This window comes from Oncorhynchus keta, chromosome 21 (assembly GCF_023373465.1).
Source record: "Oncorhynchus keta strain PuntledgeMale-10-30-2019 chromosome 21, Oket_V2, whole genome shotgun sequence".
In the NCBI taxonomy this organism is placed as follows: Eukaryota; Metazoa; Chordata; class Actinopteri; order Salmoniformes; family Salmonidae; genus Oncorhynchus; species Oncorhynchus keta.
The window spans coordinates 40,382,563-40,401,173 of record NC_068441.1 but is presented as its reverse complement, the minus strand read 5'-3'; the positions used below and the strand labels follow the sequence as shown (position 1 = coordinate 40,401,173).

Below are 18,611 nucleotides of genomic sequence, written 5' to 3'. Positions count from 1 at the left end.
TGAGTTGGGTTGGCTGGAGTGGAGGGTTGGGTTGGCTGGAGTTGAGGACTGGGTTGGGTTGGCTGGAATGGAGGACTGGGTTGGGTTGGCTGGAATGGAGGACTGGGTTGGGTTGGCTGGAATGGAGGACTGGGTTGGGTTGGCTGGAGGGTTGGGTTGGCTGGAGTGGAGGACTGGGTTGGGTTGGGTTGGCTGGAGTGGAGGACTGGGTTGGGTTGGCTGGAATGGAGGACTGGGTTGGGTTGGCTGGAATGGAGGACTGGGTTGGGTTGGGTTGGCTGGAGTGGAGGACTGGGTTGGGTTGGGTTGGCTGGAGTGGAGGACTGTGTTGGCTGGAGTGGAGGATTGGGTTGGGTTGGCTGGAATGGAGGATTGGGTTGGCTGGAGTGGAGGACTGGGTTGGGTTGGCTGGAGTGGAGGACTGGGTTGGGTTGGCTGGAGTGGAGGACTGGGTTGGGTTGGCTGGAGTGGAGGACTGGGTTGGGTTGGCTTGAGTGGAGGACTGGGTTGGGTTGGCTTGAGTGGAGGACTGGGTTGGGTTGGCTGGAGTGGATGACTGGGTTGGGTGGGTGAGCAATACTTTGGCTGGAGTGGAAAACGGGTTTTGCATTATTGGAGCCGCAACAGACGACAACTGCAATTTATCTCTCTGGGATATGTGTGGTATATGTGTCTCAATTCTAGATCCATCTCATTCATTCATTTTCTTCCAGCTTATATTGTACTCTACATCCTGATTGCAGCATAAGGGTGCTGAATCATCATTGTTTTTACTCTACCTCCCTCAGGGTAGCAAACATGTTTTGGCAATCAGAGAGAGCTGCAGATCTGCCACAGATTAAAAGCGAACCATGCCTCGATGCTATTGACAGAACAAGGCCCTAATTGGGAGAAGAGGGGGATGCTGGGTAGTCTCCTGATACCGCATACAGCAACCCACACACTGGGAGGCCTGGGAGGGAGCAGACCTGGATACAACTTGCGGGGTTTCAATGGAAAAAAAAGTTTTATAGTCGCATGCACTGGATAATTGTAGTAAAATGTGTTGTTTTGCAGGGTTAAGTGCCTTGCCTTGGGCACATCAACATATGTTTTACCTTGTCTGCTCCGGTATTCGAACCAGGGACCTTTCAGTGACTGGCCCAATGGTCTAACCACTAGGTTTGCTGCCGTCTGTATGCGCCCCCTCTGGCAATTTTCTAAGCAGACCATCTCCGATCCTTCACGATACTGTTGAACTTATGAAATATTAAAGGCAGGATGTCGTGTGTCTTAAACTCATTGCCGTGTGACTCATTATTGTACTGTGCGTTTTGTAATCCTCCTGTGACTCTCGCTAGCTATCTTCCTTCATAATGCAGTCACGGATATCACTTTGCATCATTAATCTGGGGTGGGTGAATGCCCTACTAACTTTTGTCTAAATTTAGCAGTGCATCTCATCTGCTTATCGGCTCTCCGGCTGATGCATAATCAATAGGAAATGTTCCATTGCGACTCATAATGTGTTTTTTTTCTTGCAGGGCTCTCACCCGTGCTGCTGTGGATGATGCTCTGGATGAAAACTCAGAACACAGAGAGAAAGACACTGGATAAATAGGAGCTTTCCCCCTCTTCCCCTCAGCCCATCCAGCCTCCTTCCAGGGGAATATAAGCTAGGACATAAACAGATCCGGACTAGGTGCCGGAGTGAACGCACCCACCTTCCCCATTCCTTCCCCCAGACTTGTCTCCTGCAACCCCCAGATATGTGGCCCCTATTGAGGTCACTCGTTGCCCCTCGCCTGGGGAACCTGCTCCTTCTGGGGGTGCTGGTCCTCTTGACAGTCCTGTCCTTGACCAGAGGTCAACACCAGCCCTTCAAATCATTCTCCCCACCAGACTGGGGGCTGACACACCTGGCCATCCACAACAAGACGGGTGAGGTTTATGTTGGCACGGTCAACTGGATCTTCAAGCTCTCGAGCAACCTTACCAAGCTGCGGAGCCACATGACTGGCCCCGTGGCGGATAACGAGAAGTGCTATCCCCCGCCCAGCGTCCAGTCGTGCCCCCACGACCTTGCCCAGACCAACAACGTCAATAAGTTGCTTCTCATCGACTATGCCCAGAACCGACTCATCGCCTGCGGGAGCACCTCCCAGGGAATCTGTCAGTTTCTCAGGCTGGACGACCTGTTCAAACTGGGTGAGCCGCACCACCGTAAGGAGCACTACCTGTCCAGCGTGACCGAGTCTGGCACCATGTCTGGGGTCATCATCACATCCCAGCACAGCCCCGCCAGCAAGCTCTTCATCGGCACACCCATTGACGGCAAGTCCGAGTACTTCCCCACGCTCTCCAGCCGCAAGCTGATGTCCAACGAGGAGAACGCTGACATGTTCAGCTTTGTCTATCAGGATGAGTTTGTCTCCTCGCAGCTCAAGATCCCTTCGGACACTCTCAGCAAATTCCCTGCATTTGACATCTACTATATCTACGGCTTCAGCAGCGAACATTTTGTCTACTACCTAACCATGCAGCTGGACACTCAGCTCACTTCGCCTGACGCCTCTGGCGAACAGTTCTTCACATCCAAGATTGTCCGCCTCTGTGTGGACGACTCAAAGTTCTACTCGTACGTGGAGTTCCCCATCGGCTGCACCAAGGATGGGGTGGAGTATCGTCTCGTCCAGGACGCCTACCTCAGCCGCCCCGGCAAGCAGTTGGCTGACTCCTTAGGAATTTCCGAAGACGAGGACATCCTGTTCACTGTGTTCTCGCAGGGCCAGAAGAACCGGGCCAAGCCGCCCAAGGAGTCAGCCCTGTGCCTGTTCACACTGCGCCGCATCAAGGAGAAGATCAAGGAGCGCATCCAGTCCTGCTACCGGGGAGAGGGGAAGCTCTCACTACCCTGGCTGCTCAACAAGGAACTGGCCTGCATCAACTCAGTGAGTCCTGTGGCCTTCTTAACGCTACTGATCTCGATCTGATTCAGTTCTGCTATGCCTGCATCACAACTCAGTGAGTCCTGTGGCCCTCTGAATACATTTACATTTGAGTCATTTTGCATAAGCTCTTATCCAGGGCAACATACAGTTAGTGCATTCATCTTAAGATAGCTAGGTGGGACAACCACATATCACAGGCGTAGCAAGTATATTTTTCCTCTCAAGAAGTTATCAGCAAAGTTAGTAGTAGTAGGAAAAGACTAACCATATTGATCTCTATCTGATTCTCTGATTCAATTCTGCTATGCCCCACAAATTCGGTCCTCTTTGATTCCTATTATGTATTTCCAGAGAGTATTGAACATAAGGCCTAAGCTCTGTAGTGGCACACCTTGTTGTTAGACAAGGGCAAGGCATACTGTAATCTCACTGAACATCTGTCAAACTTGAAGAGACCGTAGTTTCAGCCGAATCAAATTTTATTTGTCACATGTGCCTAATACAACAAGTGTCGACCTTACCATGAAATGCTCATTTACAAGCCCTTAACCAACAATGCAGTTCAAGAAATGGTTAAGAAAATATTAACTAAATGAACTAAAGTAAATTTTAAAAAAGTAAAGCAATAAAATGTAGATAACAATAATGAGGCTATATACAGGGAATACCAAGTCAATGTGCTGTGGTACAAGAAGGTTGAGGTAGTTGGTACATGTAGGTTGGGGTAAAGTGACTATGCATAGATAGTAAACAGCAAGTAGCAGCAGTTTAAAAACAAAGGAGGGGGGTCAATGTAAATAGTCCAGTTGGCCATTTGATTAATTGTTCAGCAGCCCAGACTTGGCTCTCCCGTACCACTTGCTGTGCGGTAGCAGTGAAAATAGTCTATGACTTGGGTGACTGGAGTCTTAGACAATTTTGTGGGCCTTCCTCTGACACCGCATAGTATATAGGTCTTGGATGGTAGGAAGCTAGGCCCCAGTGGTATATTGGGCTATACGCACTACCCTCTGTAGCACCTTACAGTCAAATGCCTAGCATTTGCCATACCAGGCGGTGGGTGATGCAGCCAGTCAGGATGCTCTCGATGGTGCAGATGTATAACTTTTTGAGGATCTGGGGACCCATGCCAAATCTTTTCAGGGGGGGAAGGGGGGGGTTGTGCCTTCTTCACAACTTTCTTGGTATGTTTGGACCATGATATTTTGTTAGTGATGTGGAGGCCAAGGAATCTCTCGACACACTCCACTACTGCCGCGTCAATGTTAATGGTGGCCTGTTCGGCCCTCGTTTTCCTCTAGTTCACGATCATCTCCTTTTTATTGCTCACGTAGAGGGAGAGGTTGTTGCCCTGGCACCACATTGCAGGGAGTACAGGAGGGAACTAAGCACGCACCCCTGTGGGGCCCCGGTGTTGAGGATCAGCGTGGCAGATGTGTTGTTGCCTACCATGGCTACTGACTTGAGTGCTATGGGTTGGTTATCATTTAGGCAGGTTTCCTTCGCATTCTTGCTTGAAACATGTGGGTATTACAGACTCGGTCAGGGAGAAGTTGAAAATATCATTGAAGACACTTGCCAGTTGGTCCGCGCATGGTCTGAGTACATGCCCTGGTAGTCCATTTGGCCCCACGGCCTTGTGATTGTTGACCTGTTTATAGGTCTTTCGCACATTTGCTACGGATAGCGTGATCACACTGTGGTCCGGAACGGCTGGTGCTCTCATGCATGCTTCAGTGTTGCTTGTCTCGAAGCGAGCATAAAAGGCATTTAGCTTGTCTGGTATGCTTGTGTCACTGGGCAGTTCGTGGCTGGGTTTTCCTTTTATAGTCCGAAATAGTTTGAAAGCCCTGCCACATCTGACGAGCATCAGAGCTGGTGTAGTCGGATTAAATCTTATTCCTGTATTGACGCTTTGCCTATTTGATGGTTTGTCTGAAGGCATAGCAGGATTTCTTATAAGCGTCAGGATTAGTGTCCTGCTTCTTGAAAGCGGGAGCTCTAGCCTTTAGCTTGGTGTGGCTGATGCCTGTAATCCATGGCTTCTGGTTGGGATATGTACGTACGGTCACTGTGGGGATGACGTTATCAATGCACTTATTGATGAAGCCGGTGACTGAGGTGATATACCATTGGATATCACCTCAGTCCTGGCAATGCCATTGGATGAGTCACGGAACATATACCACTCAGTGCTAGAAAAAAGTCCTGTAGTGTACCATCCGCGAGTTCTGACCAATTCCATATTGAGAGAGTAACTGGTACTTCCTACTTTAGTTTTTGCTTGTAAGCAGGAATCAGGAGGATAGAGTTATGGTCAGATTTTTTTCCTCTGGTTTCACTTTACATGCTGGTAGAAATAAGGTAAAACAGATTTAAGTTTGCCAGCTTTAAAGTCCCCGGCCACTAGGAGCACCACTTCTGAATGAGCATTTTCTTATTTGCTTATGGCCTTATAAAACTTGTTGAGTGCGGTCTTTGTGCCTGCATGGGTTTGTGGCGGTAAATAGATGGCTACGAATAATATAGTTGAGAACTCTCTTGGTAGAAAATGTGGTCTACAGCTTATCATGAGGTACTCTACATTAGGCATAAAATATCTCGAGACTTCTTTAATATTAGACATCATGCACCAGCTGTTATTGACAAATGGACACAATACCTTGCCTCTTGTCTTACCAAACATAGCTGCTCTGTCCTGCCGATGCACAGAAAACCCAGCCAGCTCTCTGCTCTTCGTGTCGTTGTTCAGCCACGACTCGGTGAAACATAAGACATCACAGTTTTTAATGTCCCGTTGGTAGGATAGTCTCGACCTTAGATCAAATCAAATCAAATCAAATTTATTTATATAGCCCTTCGTACATCAGCTGATATCTCAAAGTGCTGTACAGAAACCCAGCCTAAAACCCCAAACAGCAAACAATGCAGGTGTAAAAGCACGGTGGCTAGGAAAAACTCCCTAGAAAGGCCAAAACCTAGGAAGAAACCTAGAGAGGAACCGGGCTATGTGGGGTGGCCAGTCCTCTTCTGGCTGTGCCGGGTAGAGATTATAACAGAACATGACCAAGATGTTCAAATGTTCATAAATGACCAGCATGGTCGAATAATAATAAGGCAGAACAGTTGAAACTGGAGCAGCAGCACAGTCAGGTGGACTGGGGACAGCAAGGAGCCATCATGTCAGGTAGTCCTGGGGCACGGTCCTAGGGCTCAGGTCCTCCGAGAGAGAGAAAGAAAGAGAGAATTAGAGAGAACATATGTGGGGTGGCCAGTCCTCTTCTGGCTGTGCCGGGTGGAGATTATAACTGAACATGGCCAAGATGTTAAAATGTTCATAAATGACCAGCATGGTCGAATAATAATAAGTCAGAACAGTTGAAACTGGAGCAGCAGCACGGCCAGGTGGACTGGGGACAGCAAGGAGTCATCATGTCAGGTAGTCCTGGGGCATGGTCCTAGGGCTCAGGTCCTCCGAGAGAGAGAAAGAAAGAGAGAAGAAGAGAATTAGAGAACGCACACTTAGATTCACACAGGACACCGAATAGGACAGGAGAAGTACTCCAGATATAACAAACTGACCTTAGCCCCCCGACACATAAACTACTGCAGCATAAATACTGGAGGCTGAGACAGGAGGGGTCAGGAGACACTATGGCCCCATCCGAGGACACCCCCGGACAGGGCCAAACAGGAAGAATATAACCCCACCCACTTTGCCAAAGCACAGCCCCCACACCACTAGAGGGACATCTTCAACCACCAACTTACCATCTTGAGACAAGGCTGAGTATAGCCCACAAAGATCTCCGCCATGGCACAACCCAAGGGGGGGCGCCAACCCAGACAGGATGACCACATCAGTGAATCAACCCACTCAGGTAGGAGCCCGTAAAATGGCAGCCATCCCCTCCGGCGCCATTCTGGGACAGCCAGACTTCAATTATCATGATTTTGCCTCAGATAGATGTTGGCAAAGGGTACATGCATAGCCTATGCAATGCATGCACATATACACACATAGCTAGTAGGGACGAGGGAGAAAATCTATAGTTACATATCACAATTGTATTTTGGACAATTTTATATAGATTCTGAATCAATAAAAAAATATAAATAGCTCGTTCTCTATCTTTTTAAGTAGTGAGCCAACATGTTTTCAGCACTTTTTTTTTCTCCATGACTGATTAACATAAAATCTCATGATCTCTCTTGTCCCTCTGTAGCAGACATGTAGTGAGAAATATGTTTGGAACATCATCCTATTATCGAATTGCAATGCATATATAATATTGTATCGTATATAATACATATCGTATCGGCATTTAAGTATGGTGTTAATATCATATTATGATGTCCCTGGTAATTCAAAACATATCGTATCGGAATCTAAATATGGTGATAATGTCGTATCGCGAGGTCCCTGGCCATTCCCAACCCCAGTATCCTCTAGAGCTATTGGCAACATACAGTGGGGCAAAAAAGTATTTAGTCAGCCACCAATTGTGCAAGTTCTCCCACTTAAAAAGATGAGGCCTGTAATTTTCATCATAGGTACACTTCAACTATGACAGACAAAATGAGGGAAAAAAAATCGAGAAAATCACATGGTAGGATTTTTTATGAATTTATTTGCAATTTATTGTGGAAAATAAGTATTTGGTCAATAACAAAAGTGTCTCAATACTTTGTTATATACCCTTTGTTGGCAATGACAGAGGTCAAACGTTTTCTGTAAGTCTTCACACATTGTTTTCACACACTGTTGCTGGTATTTTGGCCCATTCCTCCATGCAGATCTCCTCTAGAGCAGTGATGTTTTGGGGCTGTTGCTGGGCAAGACGGACTTTCAACTCCCTCCAAAGATTTTCTATGGGGTTGAGATCTGGAGACTGGCTAGGCCACTCCAGGACCTTGAAATGCTTCTTACGAAGCCACTCCTTTGTTGCCCGGGCGGTGTGTTTGGGATCATTGTCATGCTGAAAGACCCAGCCATGTTTCATCTTCAATGCCCTTGCTGATGGAAGGAGGTTTTCACTCAAAATCTCACGATACATGGCCCCATTCATTCTTTCCTTTACACGGATCAGTCGTCCTGGTCCCTTTGCAGAAAAACAGCCCCAAAGCATGATGTTTCCACCCCATGCTTCACAGTAGGTACGGTGTTCTTTGGATGCAACTCAGCATTCTTTGTCCTCCAAAAAAGACGAGTTGAGTTTTTACCAAAAAGTTCTATTTTGGTTTCATCTGACCATATGACATTCTCCCAATCTTCTTCTGGATCATCCAAATGCTCTCTAGCAAACTTCAGATGGGCCTGGACATGTACTGGCTTAAGCAGGGGGACACGTCTGGCACTGCAGGATTTGAGTCCCTGGCGGTGTAGTGTGTTACTGATGGTAGGCTTTGTTACTTTGGTCCCAGCTCTCTGCAGGTCATTCACTAGGTCCCCCCGTGTGGTTCTGAGATTTTTGCTCACCGTTCTTGTGATCATTTTGACCCCACGGGGTGAGATCTTGCGTGGAGCCCCAGATCGAGGGAGATTATCAGTGGTCTTGTATGTCTTCCATATCCTTATAATTGCTCCCACAGTTGATTTCTTCAAACCAAGCTGCTTACCTATTGCAGATTCAGTCTTCCCAGACTGGTGCAGGTCTACAATTTTGTTTCTGGTGTCCTTTGACAGCTCTTTGGTCTTGGCCATAGTAGAGTTTGGAGTGTGACTGTTTGAGGTTGTGGACAGGTGTCTTTTATACTGATAACAAGTTCAAACAGGTGCCATTAATACAGGTAACGAGTGGAGGATAGAGGAGCTTCTTAAAGAAGAAGTTACAGGTCTGTGAGAGCCAGAAATCTTGCTTGTTTGTAGGTGACCAAATACTTACTTTCCACCATCATTTGCAAATAAATTCATAAAAAATCCTACAATGTGATTTTCTGATTCCCCCCACATTTTGTCTGTCAAAGTTGACGTGTACCTATTATGAAAATTACAGGCCTCTCTCATCTTTTTAAGTGGGAGAACTTGCACAATTGGTGGCTGACTAAATACTTTTTTGCCCGACTGTATGTGTGCTGTTGAAATATACTACAGTTATACGGTAATACTACAACAGGCTATACATTGGAATGCAATACAATTAATAGCTAGTCTGCTGACCTCTGACATTATGCTTTGCCTTGGGCCTTTCTCAACTCCTCTCTGCCATGATTCTGGCATTTAGGTTCAGTCCCCTTCGACAACTTCTCCCCGGGGCCACCTTTAGAACAATGGTAATTTGCGAGAGGCGGTGTGACGCGTCTTGACTGAACCCAGTTCCCATACTCACCCTGCTTTCTTCCTGGAACCTCTGAGTGATTTGATTTAGTCCAACAGGGACATCATTAGCCCTGTCCCTGGAATTTGTGAAATGTCACTCAAACGAGTGGCTGAGGCACGCACACACAAACTCAGACACTAATTCATTGAGAGAGGGTTGATCGGATGCTGTATGCAGTGCTCGGCCCCACAGGGAAGACAGAGGCTTGGCTGGGTTTCCCCCCACTGATCCACCGTGCGTGGAATTACAGAGCACACACACCCACACCAGGCTGAGATGAATGCAATACACAGTCCATCTCGCTCGCTTGTTCACTCGGTGGGTACAGCTGTACACCTTATTTTTGTATTTTTTTTATTTGACCTTTATTTAACTAGGCAAGTCAGTTAAGAACAAATTCTTATTTTCAATGACTGCCTAGGAACAGTGGTTTAACTGCCTGTTCAGGGGCAGAACGACAGATTTGCAACCTTCCGGTTACTAGTCTCTAACCGCTAGGCTACCCTGCCGCCCCATATGGTCATAATGGTGTTGAAATGGGTACAGCTGTACACCCTATACAGTGGTTCCTGCGAGCATGCACCGCGGGACTTAGAGGTACCCAGCGTCATGGCTTCATTGATCCAGACCACCGCAAGGGGGCGTTAGAGCACTCATTATGCATTTGAATCCCAAGGTTTTTATGACCAATCACATCGAGTGGTTCCAATGACGAATTTTGACGCGTGCCACTGGTCCCTGTGAGTGAGGATGGCTGACAAAATGTACAATTGAGAGGAATATGTTAATGTAGAGACAAACATTTGTGCATATTTTTTTTTCATAAAGTTAATTTATGAAAATCTCTATTTAGCAAGTTATCTGACTAGCTAACATTAGCCAGCTAGCTAGTGTTGGGAGAATGAATTTGTAATTTGTGTTGTTTAATGCTTTAGGGATTCCTGGGAAAACCAGGCTGTCGTCTTGTGAAACAGTGGATGTAAAGAATCTAGCTAGCTAAAGCATTTACTGCAAATTGAATATACAATTGTGTAAGCTTGCCTTGCAGTGCAGCTGAAGTAACATAGCTAACTATTTACTTGCATATTGCGTAGTGGAGGATAAAATATCTGTATGCCTATGGATGTGGAGCCAATCTGTGTATGGACCCTGAAATGTATGAATATTAGTTCAGAACCATGAACCTCTGCTATCATAGTTGTTGTATCAACTTCAAGTCTGAATGTCATTAATGAAGCCTATGTGTAACCGGTGTGAAATGGCTAGCTAGTTAGCGGGGTGCGTGCTAATAGCGTTTAAATCGGTGACATCATTCACTCTGAGACCTTGAAGTAGTTGCTACTGAGTGATGGGTAACGATGCTTCGAGGGTGGCTTTTGTCGATGTGTGCAGAGGGTGTCTGGTTCGAGTCCAGGTAGGGTTAAGGATAGGGACGGAAGCTATACTGTTACATATTGATAGAGTAGAATGTAATAACTTTATTGTGCCAAGGATGCAAGTCCTATATACATGTACTGTTGAGATTCCCACATTGTAGCCTGTTCGTTGAATATATTCACTGATCGTGTACTCTTCCTTGGCAAATAAAGGTGCGGTTCAGGTATGAATCTCTGAGACATTATTTTTCAGTCATATCAAAGTCCATTATTTGAACGATGCTGTATGTATGTATGTATGTATTACACAACAGTGTTTACCGTTCCTGGGACATCAATGATTACATGTTGTAACTATGCAATAGACTAGAAACATGATTGATTTGTAATTCATATATACAGAAAAAAAATATGCATATCTAACTCCCTTCATCTGCGTTAATCTGAGGACACAGCATAGTATTCCAATCCGTGGAGAATGTGAAACGCTTTATTGAAAGAAGTTCATTATCCAGGTGTTATAAATACATCAAATGTATCATAATTATGATAATTGTAATATTATAAATACAAGTTCAGTCTGTACTTCAATGCACATATGGTGTGCATTATAAAAGAGGGAAGAAAGATGAGGTGGGGAGAGAGGTATAGAAGACAGAAAGGGAAAGAGGTAAGAACACTATACACCTTAAAGAAGGAAAGAAGGTTGTGAATAGCTTAGTTGAGTCCGCCAGTATGTCCTCTCTCAACCTAGAAAGGAGAGCGAGAGAGAAAAAGAGAGGGAGTTGTGAATGGCCCAGTTGAGGCACTCAGATTGTCCCCTCACTCCTCCTCAGCTGTAGTGGATTTCCTGTTCCTCCTTTCTTTTCAACTCTTCTTCTCTCTCTGTTTCCCCCATTAGCGTTATTTTGACAATTTTGGAAATGGGCTGTGGCTTTCTGTGTACAAATATCCTGTCCTCATGCACATCATTAAGGAGTAAACTATTATCCAAAGCCACTTTCTGTGATTTTTCTCCTAAATAACACTCCACAATCTGCGTAGTCGGCCAATCAGTCACACAGCTCATTCTGAATTCCTGCTTATGAAGACCACTCGTTGACAAAGCTCTCCTGCCCTGGTGGGAACTGTGATGAAATGGCTTCTACGTTAAGCTGATTGGCTTGCCCTGGACTCCATGGTGACCCTAGGTCAGGCTTAGGTCAATGAGGACTCATTGAATCAAAGTTATCCTCTAGGCACAGGTCTTGAATCAGCATTCCGCTCCCCCACCTTTGAACCTCAACCATCAAAAACTGACCTTAGATCTGGAGGTGATTTCAGCCCATTGCTCCGGGAGGGGAAGATGAGGTCAGCAGTTGACCCTGGTGAAGAGCGGCTGGCAGGCGAGGCAGACTGAGGCAGGCCATTGGCAGGCTGGCGGGCACAGCCTATCATGATGGATGGTCTTCTGTACTGTCAGCTCCCTTTGTTGTCCCTGCAAATGGACTGTGTGTGCCCACGTGGTGTTGTAAATATTTATTATGTAATTATTTTATCCTGTATCTTACTCACACACAGCTAGCGGAGGTGACCCCAGGAAGTGTCCTCAGGCCCTCATCTGTCTGAGTTTTATTAGTGATCCCATGACCTTCCACCACTCTGAGAGGGAATCAATAAAAACATTTCCCCACTGCGGGCGAGGGAGGGAGAGAGAGCGAGGGAAAGTAGGAGAGGGGGAGGGAGAGGGAGAGGGAGAGAGACTGGTGAGGGGGAGGGGAGAGGAGGAGAGGGCGGGAGGGCAAGGGATAGAGACAGGGAGAGGGCAAGGGATAGAGACAGGGAGAGGGCAAGGGATAGAGACAGGGAGAGGGCAAGGGATAGAGACAGGGAGAGGGCGAGGGAGAGAGACTGCGAGGGAGAGAGACTGCGAGGGAGAGAGACTGCGAGGGAGAGAGACGGCGAGGGAGAGAGACTGGGGAGGGCGAGGGAGAGACGGGGAGGGGGAGGGAGAGAGACGTGGCGTGGGAGAGGGTGAGGGAGAGAGACTGGGCGAGGGAGAGAGATGGGGAGTGGGCGAGGGAGAGAGATGGGGAGAGGGCGAGGGAGAGATGGGGGCGAGGGAGAGAGATGAGGGAGAGCGATAAATAGACTGGGAAAACAAGTGGATTGAGGATAATGAGAGAGATGGAGGGAGAGAGCGAGAGGGGAAGAAAAATGGTTGGAGAAATAGTGAGCGAGAGAGCAATAGCCCTAGAAAGAGAGCAGGAACTAGCCTTTGCTGCCTATATCTGCTGAGAAAAGGGGGAGAGAAGTGGTTGCAGAAGATGAAGAGAGAGGAAAATAATGGTTAGATAGCTACAGAACGCCTGTACTGGCCATATCTCCCAGCAGCTACACAGCAGCAACAGGAGAGGAGATGATTGAATGCATGCTCCAGCACAAATAATATTGGTGTCTGTCACCCTGGCACTGTGCTGTCACCTTCACTGCAGCGCCTTTCCATCATCCACAAGTTGACAGGGAGGCCCTTTCTACTGCTGCCCCTGACCTGCCACGCCAGCTGGGGATTGGTAGCATCCCAGAGGAAGCTCCACGTCAGGTGACATCTTGACATATATGCCTTTCAGTAAGTGAATAGGAGAATAACAATGGTGGAGAATACCCATTAGTATTGGCACGGTAGTGATTTTGTGTGTGTGTGTGTATGTGCACGCGCTCATGGAGTCTGTAATAGACTAACACAATACAAGACTACAACTCAATCCGTTCATCCATTTCTCTCTTTCTCTCGGTCCTCATTTTTGTCATTCATTCGAAAGTGTGTTTGCATGGTTCTTCATGACAAATTTCAGCATGTGTTTATCGCCATGTTCTTTTGACTGTGTGTGTATACTATAACATCACTATTAAACTGAGATCTCCTCAAAGTGAGAGCAGATGTATGTCTCCTCTCCCCATGCATGGAGTCTCTGGAGTGTGATAGTGCTGCAGATTAGCCTCCACTCCTGAGAGCGCATACAAAAGACACAGAATGCATCCCAAATGGCACCCTGCTCCCGGTATAGCCCTGGCTAAAGTAGTGGACCATTATAGTGAATAGGATGCCATTTGAGACGCCGTTTTAGAAGCCTCCGCTAAAACTGATGTACATTACGATAAGCCTAGATAGGCTACTGAAGACTTTACACTAATACAATCCACTAACACTCACTCAATCTCTTTTAAGCACAGGTCAGTTCTAACTCATGTTCTGCTGAATCTGATCATGTAGCATGGCATTCAATTCAATATAACTTTATTTATTTCACACTGAGGCAATTGTGGGGGAAGGATAACGGTCCAATATCAGATGCAGAATTGACTGTGTTGCAAAGAGACCTGTTTCAAATGCTATTCAAAATCATTGTAAATACTTGATTTAGCTTGCTTGGTGCAATGGAACCTATGGAACAGTCCTAAAAGTGCGATCAGTGTCAGAGGAAGGCATTAAAAATTGTCAAAGACTCCAGCCACCAAAGTCATAGACTGTTTTCTCTGAGGTGCCGCTGCACCAAGTGTGGAACCAACAGCACCCTGAACAACTTCTACCCCCAAGCCATCAGACTGCTAAATAGTTAACCAAATCTGCACGGACCCTTTTTGCACTTTTTCGTCTCATCACGCACACTGTTGCTACTGTTTATTATCCTTTATTCCTAGTTATATGTACATATCTACTTCGTACCCCTTCGTACTTGTACCCCGTCTATATAGCCATGTTATGTTACTCATTGTGTATTTATATTATTATGGATTTTACTTTTCTACCTCTCTATATTCTTTCTCTCAACGTTGTTGGGAGGGGCGCGTAAGTAATCATTTCACTGTTAGCCTCCACTTGTTGTTTATGTAGCGTGTGATAATAACATGTGATACTGATTTTAAACTCTGCCTATTTGGCACTCCAGGCAAGCTATAGCAAAAGCTTAAAGCTTTTTAAACCGAAGTCTGGTAAGACTATGATATTTACTACGTTTCAAAGGTCAGCCCAAGCAAAGCCAACTAATAACCTTGTTACATATATTTCAATATATTTGCCTTAACGAGTCTGAGCGGTAATTATCATAATTGTAAAACATGGGACTATTCCTCTTCCCTTAATCAGAATAATGTGACGGTAAACGCACAGAGGTAATTAAGCATGATTAATTGGGACGACGACATTGACGACCACCGGATTATTCTTAGTTAATTGAGACGTAATGAGCTGAGCCGTGAGAATCACTAGGTTCAACTTATGGGAAAATATAGTAAACTAATATTATACATTCTTACAGTATGTAGTGAGTTACGTTGACTCTGTACCAGTACCCCCTGTATACAGCCTCGCTACTGTTATTTACTGCTGCACTTTAATTCTTTGTTTTTTTAGATCTATTTTTTTACTTGACACTTTTCTTACATGCCCATAGCCAACAATGCAGTTTAAAGTAAGCATTTCACTGTAAGGTCTGTTGTATTCGGCACGTGGCAAATAACATTTTATTTGATTTACGGCCAAACCAAGCACTCCATTGGAGGTGTGTGTGTGTGTCGACCTGTGTGTTCGCTTATGAGTGCATGTGTGTCTCTTTGTGCATGTGTGTTGAGCTTGTAAACACTCTCACATTATCACTCCACACCACATATATTCTCATCCTATTGTGGTAAGAAAATACCATGCAAAACAGCCCCATACCGAGGTGTGTGTGCACCAGTGATTGTGTGTGTGTTTGTGAGAGAGCCTCTGCCTATTGAAACAGAACAATAATCTCTTATTGAATCTGTGAATCTGAACAGTATGACTGTTAGTTGGGTGGGATGCTGCATTTGGAAGCAACATCTCTCTACCTCTCTCTCTCTCCCTCTCTATCTCCGTCTCTCTTTACCTCCCTTCTCCCTCCCTCCCTCACTCTCTCTCTGCCTCTCACTCTTTCTCTTCCCCTCTGACAGTTCCCTCTCCGAGGAGGTTTTAGCTCACAAATCTCCAACCCCATGCTAATGATACTAATTGTGAGTGTAATTATGTATTGACCCTTGTGTGTGTGTGTGTGTTGCTTACTCACATCAGCTTAAAGCTCTTGAAGGTGGATGCAGATATCTGCCTACACCTGCATTATTTGTGTCAATATTGATAGTGTGTATATACACAGAGTTTACAAAACATTAAGAACACCTTCCTAATATTGAGTTGCAGCCTCCTTTGCCCTTGGAACAGTCTCAATTGGTCAGGTCATGGATTCTACAAGGTGTTGAAAGTGTTCCAGAAGGATGCTGGCCCATGTTGACTACAATGTTTCCCACAGTTGTCAAGTTGGCTGGATGTCCTTTGGGTGGTGGATCATTCTTGATACACACAGGAAACTGTTGAGCGTGAAAAATCCAGTTGCGTTGCAGATCTTGATCTACAAACAAACCGATGCGCCTGGCAAATCAAATTTGTGACAAATAAAATGTGCATCTACTACCATACCCCGTTCAAAGGCACTTACATATTTTATCTTTCCCATTCACATGGTACGGCAGGTAGGCCAGTGGTTAGAGCGTTGGGCCAGTAACCGAAAGGTTACTGGATCGATTCCCTGTGCTGACAAGGTAAAAAAAAAAAAAAAAAATTCTGCCCCTGAAAAAGATTGTTAACTCACTGTTCCCCAGTAGGCCGTCATTGCAAATAAGAATTTGTTCTTAAATTACTTGTCTAGTTAAATAAAGGTTAAATACATGTCTTAATTGTCTCTAGGCTTACAAATCCTTCTTTAAAAGGTCTTCCACCCTTCATCAACACTGACATCAGTAAGGGATCATAGATTTCACATGGATTCACCTGGTCACTTTTATGTTATGGAAGAGTTCTTAATGTTTTTTTGTTTTTTTTGGACACTCAGTTTGTCTGTGCCTGATTGGCTGTTTTGTAAGCGTTTGCATGTGTGAGTGTATATGTGTGTAAGGCTTGGGCACTATCCAGATTGTCATACCTTCATACCGACCTTGTCCGATTGGGGGATATTCGGTAAAACCGTTAATGAACAGAAGGGGCGCTATTTTCATACCCCACTGAGCCTCTGTAATCTGAAGGTTAACAAGTACATGTACAATCCCATAGAGAATGCTAACTAAATGCTAATGCTAATAATCTCACCAAAACTATTTGCAGGATGGACATCCCAGCTCATAGTTATACAAGTAACTCAAAAATACTACTCACAGTTTGCTGCACACACAAAACAAATATTAGACGGCAAGTCTCTTGATCCAGGAGGGGGATTCTCTGCTGATACAAAATTAAGCTTGATTTTGGAAGAAGCTAACCACTTCGCTAGATAGCTAACTAGCTACTAAATGAGCAAACAAAATGCACAACTGCAGAGGATTTAGCACATTTTAGACCGTTAACTTTATAGTTATGAGATATCTAGTTGACAAACATTTAGCTGTGAATTCCATACTGTAACTAGATCACCTAGTGTGTGCTGCACAACAGTGACTCACAAGGCTCTTGTCTCTCGTCATTGTGTGCTTGTAAACCAACACCACGTGACTCGGGACTACCAGTACGCTTCATAATGAAAAATTATTTGACAGGTGAAATGAAGAACATGATATTGCAATAGTTGACTGCAGGTTATTTATTTAAAAAGTAGCTGGAAATATTCAAATGTATGAAAATGTTTCTAAGAAATTGTTTCAATGGTATTGATGCTAATTAAAAAACATTCCATGCCTCTTCCCAAATATCCTAATATACGGTATACTGCCCGTGCCTACTGTGTGTCATGGCACACAATGGTGGAGCGCTTACAGCTGTATTTGTCTCCCCCGTAGAGTGCAGTGCAATGGATTTAGTGTGAAATGGCTTGTTTCATCTACCCTTTGTGAGCTGCCTGCCTGCTGCAGGTTGTGTGTGTGTGTGTGTGTGTGTGTGTGTGTGTGTGTGTGTGTGTGTGTGTGTGTGTGTGTGTGTGTGTGTGTGTGTGTGTGTGTGTGTGTGTGTGTGTGTGTGTGTGTGTGTGTGTGTGTGTGTGTGTGTGTGTGTGTGTGTGTCTGTTTTTTTTATTAGAGAACATTCAATATATATATGCCCCTTCTCCATCGGATTTGCCGACTGTCCCTCTACATTGGAAAACTGCTTATCAAGATATTTACCATTCAAATGAAATTATGACCAATATGTTATGCCGTCAGATTGCTAAAAACACTTTCTAATTAATGCATACATGGCTGTCTGGGAAATTTTGTCATTACTTTAATTTTTTTAAATGATATTGAATATCAGCCTGAAATATTGGCCATCGGCCTCTTTGACCACCCAAAATTGGTAGCGGCCCTCTAGTTTCTATGCCTGATACCTTTACCATCGCTTATATTGTCAGAGAAACATGTTGAAAGTGGTTTGATACATTTGGGAAGCTGATACTGTACATGAAATATTACCAATGTCTACAGTGCAATGCTTGCTAACTTCCTAATGGAACATAACAGAATAACACATTGTGTATTTCTTGAAAGATATACTCACACACACTACCTACAGTTGAAGACGGAAGTTTACATACACTTAGGTTGGAGTCATTAAAACTCGTTTTTCAACCACAACACAAATTTCTTGTTAACAAACTATAGTTTTGGCAAGTCGGTTAGAACATCTACTTTGTGCATGACACAAGTAACTTGTCCAACAATTGTTTACAGACAGATTATTTCACTTATAATTCACTGTATCACAATTCCAGTGGGTCAGAAGTTTACATACACTAAGTTGACTGTGCCTTTAAACAGCTTGGACAATTCCAGAAAATCACTTTAGAAGCTTCTGATAGGCCAATTGACATAATTTGAGTCAATTGGAGGCGTACTCAGTGCCTCTTTGCTTGACATCGTGGGAAAATCAAAAGAAATCAACCAAGACCTCCACAAATCTGGTTCATCCTTGGGAGCAATTTCCAAACGGCTGAAGGTACCACGTTCATCTGTACAAATAATAGTAC

At 44.9% G+C, this 18,611-nt stretch overlaps 1 protein-coding gene across 5 annotated transcripts in view; it reads left to right on the top strand.

Annotated features, from left to right (window-relative positions):
• The window catches only part of LOC118399705 (plexin-A1-like), a 365,392-nt gene that overhangs the window by 68,861 nt on the left and 277,920 nt on the right, over nucleotides 1-18,611 (top strand). For all 5 annotated transcript variants that reach the window (XM_052473927.1, XM_052473928.1, XM_052473929.1 and 2 more), the window contains exon 2: nucleotides 1,524-2,930. In XM_052473927.1, coding sequence (XP_052329887.1) covers nucleotides 1,749-2,930 — 1,182 coding nt within the window. In that variant the 5' untranslated portion in view covers nucleotides 1,524-1,748. The remainder of the gene's footprint in view (nucleotides 1-1,523; nucleotides 2,931-18,611) is intronic.